Genomic DNA, 9,804 nt, shown 5'->3' on the forward strand with positions numbered 1-9,804 from the left:
TTTAATATTTTTCTTTTATTTGAGTGACTTGGGCTGATATCACGGCTCTCCCCTTGACTTTGATCTGTCAATATGGCTCTTTTGAAAAAAAAAAAAAGTGAGGATCACTGCTCTAAATGCTTTGGTTCAGTGGCGGACTAGCCATTGGGAGCACCGGGACATTTCCCGGTGGCCTGGTGCGCTCAGTGATTGCCGAGGGGCTGGACTAAAGGCTCGGTTCGGGTTGCGCGTGATTATTTTAAATAAACAATCCATGCCGCTCATCTTGTTCACTCAGATATCACCTCCCACAGACTGAACAGTAGCAATGGGGAAAGACAGATGCACCCCCTCCTCTTCTTCTGAGGCTGTCTTTTATAGCAGAGCAGAGACACACAACAGGTTGTGTGCCTGCCCCCATGGCCCGTAAAGATTCGCGCTCACGAGGGTTATATGTTTGCGCACGCATCTCTGTACGTCCATCTTTTCTCCGGTTTGGGTCATATAGCTTGTAGAATGGAGCGAGAGAGACAGCCAGAGAGGAAAGGTGGAGCAGAGAGGGTGAGGATAAAAAAAAGAAAAGCACTGGCCACTTATGCTCTGGTTGGTCGCCTTCCATCAATCAGCCAATTGTGTGTCGTGTATACAATCTTACATTGAAAACCCGCAAAACAGTGAACCGCGAAGTACTGAGGGACTACTGTATTGTACCTTTGTTTAGTTTACATTTTCATTAACACATTTCATGCATTTTCTTTGTAACACGTAATCCAGAGGTGAACTCTTGGATAGTGTGTGATGGAGACATCGATCCAGAGTGGGTTGAAAGCCTGAACTCTGTCCTCGATGATAATCGGTTGTTAACCATGCCCAGTGGAGAGCGCATCCAGTTTGGACCCAATGTTAACTTCCTGTTTGAGACTCACGACCTCAGCTGTGCCTCACCTGCCACCATATCCCGCATGGGCATGATCTTTCTTAGGTCAGTCAAACTTTGAGGAGAATTTCAGTATTCCTTTGTCTCCATCTTACTTACTCACCATTATTTTCTCTTTGGCTATTCTTGCTTACATTTGAAGTGATGAGGACATTGATGTGGGTGCTTTGGTGAAGTCGTGGTTGAGACGACAACCAGACGAGTGTCGCAGTAACTTAGAAAACTGGCTGGGAGACTATTTCCAAAAAGCTCTAAACTGGGTTCTTAAACAGGTATCATGTTTATCATCCTATCAACGAACGCTGTCTCACAAACTGTCAAAATCTATAACTGTATTGAATTTAAAACATATTTTGTACATAACATTTTTGCCTTCATGGTAGAGATTTCAGCTTGCATGTATTAAAAAAGCACCAGTGTTTGCTTTGATCGCTAAAATATAAAACTTGCTGTATTACTCCTGATTAATGGCCAGTGTTTATTATGATAGTTGTAACTGCAAATATTATACATCATTATGACAAATCAGTAGACCCTGTTAATTCTATTAATGGCTTTGTGTAAGTGTTTGATTTTTATCACTTTACAACCATATACATCTTGTTGCGTTTTCTCTTTGGACACTAGAATGACTTTGTGGTTGAAACTAGCCTGGTGGGTACTGTGATGAATTCCCTGTCACATCTGAACGCTGTGAATGAAAGGGGACAGTTTATCATTGGTCTTCTGAGGGGCATGGGAGGGAACCTCAACATTAAAACACGACATGAGCTTGCAAAGGAGGTGAGGATCCTTTTGTATTTCTAAGCGAAAATGAACAGCAGATCATTTCTTAGGATCTCAATTGTTATTTTTTACTCCTATTTTAATTTTTTTTTTTTTTTACTTTTTCAGTTGTTGAGCTGGGCGAGGGAAAGTCCACCAGATGCCAGAAAACCACTCGATACTTATTATGATTCTGTCAATGGCCAACTAGCAGCTTACACATTCCAGCATCCTGAGGATCTCACATTGGATCAGTTCTTTCACACACACATGTTGCCCGTTATAGAGACTACTGGCACGCAGAGAGGTCTGCACGGTTTTTCTCCATGGCTTACAACTCAGCATAGACAGCCCTTCATGGTGGTTGGACCTGAGGGATGCGGAAAGGGGTAATTATGCATATTTTATAAAAACATGATAACCAAACCGACAAATAACTTGAACAACGATAAGCAGTTAGGGGCACAAACACTTGAAATATTCTTTGCTGCATACAAAGAAACTGTGTACTTATTCCCATAAAAGCAAAACTGTATGCAAAACTAAAACTAATACTTGTATCCATCCTATTTGACATCAAGTGATTGATTAAAATCTTTTATCCAATGGGAATCTAATTCAGTAGTAAAGATTACCCTGCTGAAATGTCATGTTCTTCCTGTTACAGACAGGCTAAGAATGTAGTATGTGTGTGGGGTGTGTGTGTGTGTTATTCAAAGGTGTTGAAGACAGGTTCTCTTAACTGTGGCCCCTAAAACGGCAAAAGATACACAGTAAAATCAAAGCAACTTTAATATTTGACCTTTCTTGTGAATGCAGTGACAGCTCAGAATAGGGGATCTGCCTGACTTGTCTGCATGTGATTCTTGTGCTCAGGCTTGTGTGTATGTGTAAACCTGGAGTTGCTGCTTCAGAAGTAATTGCCTCACTCCTCAGAGACTTGAAGAACAATGGTCACTCGGCTTGACTTTTACACTTGAGTTGATTTTCAGTCTTTTCTTTTCCCATACCCTTGACTTGTATCACTTTGTCTGAAAGGTTGCTGTGCCAGTGAGTGCACTGGACTTGTCATCTTATTCGTTTGGCAAAACAACATTCAGTTTCTTTACACACAATACAAAACAACAAGTGTGCAGCATGATCTATATTTCCAGTTTTGTTGCAGCCTCATAAAAATGTCTGTCTCTCTGTCTATCTTTCTGTCTGTCTCTCTGCCTGTCTGATTGTGTTTGTCTGTCCAACAGCCATTTACAAAACTTTTTGGATCTTAAGGACAACAAACACATGCATGCACGCACCCCCAACCCGTATACAGCATTTTGGATCAATTGAAGGCTTAAAATACATTTTTGGATGCCCATATTATAAACAATTGCAATAGTTTAGCCTAGATGTGATAAATGCATAAACCAGTTTGTCTGCATAATTTTTGGACAAGATGTTTCTAATCTTAGTGATATTATGCAGGTAAAGGAAAATTATCCTGGTAACTTTTTAATGTGGGAGTTAAAAGACCTAACCTGTTAAAAAAAAACACCAATGTTTTTTACATTAGAATGGGAGGCCAGATTATCGGTAATGCCATCCAAAGGAAGTGAAAGGCTGCAAAGTTTATTCCTAAGATGATCAGTTTCGAAAACCACAACCTTTGTCTTGTCTGAGTTTAAAAGTAGAAAATTAATGGTCATCCAGGTTTTCATGTCTTTACGACATGCTTTAAATCTAAGTAACTGTTTGGATTCATGTGGTTTCATTGATAAATATAACTTGAGTATAATCAGCATAGCAATGCTCTTTAATAACTTTACCTAATGGAAGCATATATAAAGTAAAAATTATTGGTTCAAGCACTGAACCCTGATGAATTCCACGATTAACTTTGGTGTATGAAGAAGATTCATTATTTACATTTACAAATTGGAATCTATCAAATAAATATGATTTAAACCATTTTAGAGCCATACCCGTAATCCCAATATCATATTAAAGCCTTTGTAGTAGAAATATTGTGAGCAACTTTATCATATGCAGCAGAGGTCTAACAGGACCAGTATAGACACCTGTCCATTGAAATCCCCCATTATTATGACTTTATCAGTATTCAGTAATAAATCAGACCAAAAAATCTGAGAATTCAGAGAAAAACTGAGGATAAGGGCCTGTGGACAATGTTTACTCAGTGTTACATCATGTCTTTGAACACACAAGCATTGTTTATTTATGATTTTTTTTGGTCTATTGTTCACTGTCTAGTATGCTCCTGCGCTACGCTTTCTCTCGGCTGCGCTCCACTCAAGTTGCTGTGGTTCACTGCAGCGCCCAGACCTCATCACGCCACGTCCTACAGAAGCTCAGCCAGACATGCCTGTTGCTCAGCTCAAACACTGGCCGAGTGTTCAGACCAAAGGACTGTGAGAGTCTAGTCCTTTATTTAAAAGACATCAATCTACCCAAACCAGACAAATGGGGGACCAGCAACCTCACTGCCTTCCTGCAGCAGGTTAATTTTATAATTAAACTAAGATACAGATATGTTTCAGTCCAAATAATAGAGACAAACAAAGCACACTGACATGTTTTTCTTCTAAAATTCCTTCATGTTTTTTTTCTCCAGGTGTTGACATACAAAGGATTTTATGATGAAAATCTAGAGTGGGTGAGTCTTGAAAACATTCAGGTTGTGGCCTCCATGTCAACAGGGGGTGCTGTCAGCAGCCATGCCCTCACCTCCCGTTTCTCCTCAATTGTACGCATCTGTACCATAGAGTAAGTGACCATAAAAGTTAATAGCAATAGTTGTGCTTTATGTCTCTGTTTTACTTACAATTTTCCTCTCATATTAAACCAGATTCCCTTTCTTCTCCACACTTTTTCTCCCTCTTTTACCATTCCTTTAGTTATCCAAACAGAGAGCAGCTACAGACCATCTACTCGGCTTACTTGCAACCAGTTCTCCAGCATAGCCTGGGCAACCAAGCAGCCTGGGCCACCATAGGAAAAACTCACCAGTTGGCTGGGTTTTTTGTGCAGCTCTATGAACAGGTGCATGATTTGTTTATGGATATATATATATTTATAATAATTTATGCCTTGAGATATAGACAATATAAGCAGGACAAAAGACACTAAATCATGAATGTTATCTGAAACAAATTAAGTACACATAGGGGCATATATATTTTTTTGTATTAGACACAGGTATGCTTTGAAATTTGTGGTTTTGGAATAATTATCATTCATGTTTGCAAAACACATTTATCTTTTGCAAAAGTAATCCAAGCATACTTTTGTCACATTTATAACAAACTGTTCACTCACAATGCAACACAGAAAATATATTATTTGAAATTTTCTTAGATGGAGAGAATGTTCTATAAAACTTCTCTGACTGGCTAAAATGTCAGATATGTATGCTTTTGCTTAGACACGCTGAGGAAAAATTTCTTTACTACGCGGTTTGAAAGACTTAAGAATATAACAGTTGCCTAAGTGATATTTATTTAAAAGACAGACGGGTGCACTGCCATTTAGCTGTGTCATACAATCAAGTGGGTGATGTACATGTATAATATACATTCCAGATCATTTTGAACAATACATATTTTGATAAGTTGTGTTTATTTTATAATGCTTTTTGATCATTCTTGTTCATTTAGATCAAAACAAAGTTTACAGTGGATGACCACAGTCATTACCTGTTTACACCCTGCATCCTCACAGAATGGGTCCTCAGCCTCCTGCGGTATGATCTTACTTCAGGTAACGAAAATCAAAATCGTGAATTACCTTCAACTGAAATGTACTAATATGCTTTTGCACCTACCTGGTATGGTTAATGATTAAATACAGATCACTTTTAAAGGCAGAAAATCATTTTTTACATTATACACATAGTGAAGTTTTAATGTTTGCACCAAGTGTGGATGAAATTTTTTTCATCATGGTTTAATTTATTGCAAATAACATTTTGTATTTGTGGATGAAAATACTATTATGACTACTTGCAAATAAGGACATTTTATTTTGACTAAGACTTCTAAGCTTTGTATGTTATAGCTCACGAAGTGGGCAATTGGGCAAATATGGGTCATAAAGCCCTTCTCAGCTGATTGGTTCTGGGGTTTGTGCACACTCTGATCTTGAGTGCTTCCTGGAAGCTGACTGGCCTGTGGGTACCAATCTGTACAAATGACAAGCCCCCATATACATTTATACACCCGGTTTTGCATTTCACTTTTGCTACAGCTTTTGCAAACGTGTACTCTTTTGAACTTGTGATCTGCTATAGCAGCTACAATTCCTACAAAAGACTATGCTCGTTAGGTCATTTAATCCAGTTGTTTAGGTAATTCCACCACACTAGTCACGAGTTTCTGATTGAGACGAAAAAATATAAAATAATGAAGAGTTCTGCACCAGGGTAAAAAAAATCTTGTTTGTAGACCAGAAATGTGTAAAAATGATCAGATGCTTTTCTGAAATAGTGTAAGCAATTAATCAATGGAAATCAAAAGAAGACTTTTTCAGATTTGATCTGCTATGGCGAAAACAACAACAGCAACAAACAAAAAAAACAACAACAACACCCACATGCTCATGCTGTATGTTAAGAAGGGAGATTCTCATGGAACTTCGAGTGGATCCCGTCCTCCACCACACACACACAAACTTTTCTTTCCTACCTGATGCATCTTATAACCTCTGTAACTAACTAGTGAATATTCTCAGTCAATAACAGTTGTGACTTATCGATGACTATTTCAATAATGTTGATCTAACATAGATAAAATATACAGTTTCAAGTCATCCCTATATGATGTAAATGTTTACGAGTTTCTGTCCTGAGAAGAAGTAGCAGAAATATCTACAACATGAGCTCTATGTCATGATCGGCGGCCCCCGCTGGCCCCCCATCCCTCACTTCCCTGCCCCTTCATGACATGCCATGCTTTCTGCCCCTCTCCTTCATGTTTTGTTTATCCCTCAGCTCCTGTCATTGCTCACATCTGCTCCTGTCAGTTAACAGTTCACCCCCTCAGCCTATCACAGCAATCAGCCCTGATTCCACTCACCTGTTCAGCTCATCTGGTTCACCTGCTCTGCATCCTTTATAAGATCCATCCTCCCTCTCCACCAGTGCGAGATTATTACACCTCCCATGGTCCCTGATTTTCAAGCCTTCATAGTTTCATGCCTGAACCTCAAGCCTTGTTTTATTGGATTTTCGACCTCACGCCTTGCCTTCTGGATTTCCCGTTTTTTGCCTGCTCCTCATCTGGTTCTGTTCTGCCTCTCTGATCACGGTAACAACCTCCTCTTCAGTCTATGACCACGACTCTCGGATTATGTTTTTGGATTTTGAATCTGGACCTCTGCCTTCCTGTTCATGACCCCTGCTCTGACAACCGGACCCCGTTATTGTTTCAGCTGCTCTGCACAGGACCAGTGACGTCATTCGCTGCAGTCTTGACAGGTGACTCTCACTCCATCTGCCTGTGAAGACCTGTTAACACGCAGCTGATCCTGACTTTGCACCCACAGCCTATAATAAATAAACTCTGTACTTGTTTTTGCACTCCTGTGTCTGGCTATTTTGAATCCAAAACCCTGGTTGTGACACTCTAAAAATAATTACTTACTGAAAACAGGCACATGGATTTTTCTTTTAGTTGATGTATAAATGTCAAGATTTAAGACCTTTTGTGTAGTTTAGTGCAGAAAGAACAATTTGTTATGAATTGCTAAAAGCCAATTGTTTTTTTTTTTTCATAAAGTAAAAATCCAAATCATTGGTTTGCAGTTTTTTTTTTTATTTTTATTTTTTTACTTTTTTAATTTTTTTAATTTTTTTTTATCCAAAGCAATTTGTAAACAAAACCAGCAAGTTGAATTTAAAGACTCATTGCATTTTCTATTAACTTCCTAAAGTCCTTGTGTAAACGTGTTTTGCTGTGTAACACAACGCATTAATAACTCAGTTTTGATCCTTGAGCCCAACAAAGTGGCAGATGGCTTCATTTTAGTCTCTTGCTCAGCTCTTTCCAGCTTTCGTCTTGTATCTTTTCTGTCATTCTTCCTCTGCTCCCTGCTTTGACTCCTCTCTGTCACTCTTCTTGCTCATCCCCTTTTATCACCCCCTCCCTCTGCCGCCCTTTCATCTTTTCTTTCTCTGCCAGTCTTTTTCCTCCTCCTGCAATGTGTTCGTGCTGTGATAGAGAGTCCAATCGTTTATTTTAATTAAACATGTCAATAGACAAACTTCGCTGTTGCTATGCTTATCACTTTTAGTGAACTTTTTCTCCTCCTTCCTCCCGTTTTCCTGCCTTGCTGCCTACATTCTTTTTGGTATGTGGAAACTTTCTTTTTCTAATAATTTTATTACTGTGTTTTATTTATGTGAAATTGATTGTACATGCGATCAACTGCACAATGCACTTAGTTCTCTAATTTAGGATTTTTAAATACCTGGAATATGCCAAATAATTTTATCTTCTACTGTAACAGGCTATTTGAGAAATTGTTCATCTTGTTACACTGCCATGTCCAGCTGAAAAGATCTTCATTCTGACATTCACTTGGATCTTACTTTGACACTTGCTCCCTCCTTACTCGTGTTTGCAAATCTGCCATTATCCTTCACTTGTCAAAAGCATCCCATCTGTAATAGCAACTCCTCCTCAGTAAGATGGCAGTGGACCCAGCAAAAACTGCTTAGGGGCATCTGAAAGAGTACAACATTGACTCTGAGGGGTTCATCTGGCCAACAAATGTTTTATATACCAAACCCAAATGGAATTTGATCACATAAGAAACAAGTCCAATCCACAGAGACCCTACAATGCAAGGCCTAAGGAACAGTTGCTAACATCCTGGTACCAAACACTCCAAGACACCCACTGATGTTACTTTTCTATGCTTTAATTGGTCAGACCTGTTTTAGTAGCATAAGAAGGACCCAATTAGGACAGATATCTGTTTAATATCTTATGGCTGACTGATGTATAATTTTTCAATGTTTTAGATTTTTGTGAGCTATTGTTATCTAGTTGATTTATGTTCTTGGTTTTGTTATTTTCATAACATATATATATATATATATATATATATATATATATATATATATATTTTTTTTTTTTTTTGTCTTTGACTAACCTGTCCCTCAATAAAACAATTAAACCAACTTTGACACAATTTTGCATTAAAGTTAGACATACATTATATAGTTTGTGTGTAAATGTGTGCAGCCATCCTGTTAACATTAACTCACTCGTGTGTTCGTTCCATGTTTTTCCTTTTAGCTCATTCTAATTTGACAGACAGCATATTGGAGGTGGTGGCATATGAGGCCAGAAGGCTGTTTAGAGACCGCCTTGTTTCTTCCAAAGACCTTCACAACTTTGAAAACATCCTTTCCTCTCTCATACACGGAGACTGGGGTTCTGATGTTCTAGACAACATGACTGGTATGAAATCATTTTGTATTTGGCTATACATCAGCTTGACATTTATGCTTAGTGAGACGGATTCTGTTGTACTGTAGATGACTCTCTTGAAGCAGTTTATGTCAGCATTTACAGAATGCCACTCATGCCTGAAGGAAAACAGTAATAGATTACCTCAGAGCTTCTGTGACAGTTTTGCATATGGCATTGCGTTTGGCAATTTCTTTGCAAATGGTCTGTGTACATTCTGTAAACAAGGATGACATTAATTATTATTTTTTTCTTTTTCCCAGTTGGTTTGAATGATTCAAATCACATGACTTGCAAGTAAACTCTGTGATTAGTAATGTTTCCAATCTACTGATCAATAATATAATTTCACCAACTGGTGATAAAGCTGAATTTATTTCCAGTTATTGCAAGTTTGAGATGTTGTCACATAGATATGTTTTGCAATTGTAGCTGATAAAATATATTGTACTGGGCTCACTGTCTCGTGTGAGCGAGATATATGTTATACAAGAATATGGGTCTTACCACAGTGTTATCTGTTGTTTTCTAAGCTGTACTCTTTCTGCTTTTATGATGTGCACAAATACAATACTAATAGTATATAAAAACTTTTTTTGGGTGTGTGGAGATGGTTTCTATGTGTCGTGGGGAGCCTCTGAAGGTGCTGTA

At 38.4% G+C, this 9,804-nt stretch overlaps 1 protein-coding gene across 1 annotated transcript; it reads left to right on the forward strand.

Moving 5' to 3' along the window:
- Window positions 1-495: 495 nt before the first annotated feature.
- On the forward strand, window positions 496-7,158 carry LOC119411515 (cytoplasmic dynein 2 heavy chain 1-like). The gene is made up of 10 exons (XM_037678467.1): window positions 496-526; window positions 754-961; window positions 1,059-1,188; window positions 1,544-1,699; window positions 1,811-2,070; window positions 3,935-4,181; window positions 4,296-4,447; window positions 4,579-4,723; window positions 5,338-5,440; window positions 7,109-7,158. The coding sequence occupies exons 1-10, from the start codon at window positions 496-498 to the stop codon at window positions 7,156-7,158; spliced, it is 1,482 nt and encodes a 493-aa protein (XP_037534395.1).
- The last annotated feature ends 2,646 nt before the right edge of the window (window positions 7,159-9,804 follow it).

Source organism: Nematolebias whitei, chromosome 6 (genome assembly GCF_014905685.2).
Source record: "Nematolebias whitei isolate Nwh7 chromosome 6, NemWhi1, whole genome shotgun sequence".
Lineage (NCBI taxonomy): Eukaryota > Metazoa > Chordata > Actinopteri > Cyprinodontiformes > Rivulidae > Nematolebias > Nematolebias whitei.

Excerpts from the sequence above, each read along its gene's own strand:
- LOC119411515 (XM_037678467.1), top strand. The coding sequence starts at position 496 with ATGGAGCGAGAGAGACAGCCAGAGAGGAAAG. Across the intron at positions 962-1,058 it reads ATGGGCATGATCTTTCTTAG|TGATGAGGACATTGATGTGG; the intron begins GTCAGTCAAACT and ends TTACATTTGAAG. Across the intron at positions 4,724-5,337 it reads TTGTGCAGCTCTATGAACAG|ATCAAAACAAAGTTTACAGT; the intron begins GTGCATGATTTG and ends TTGTTCATTTAG.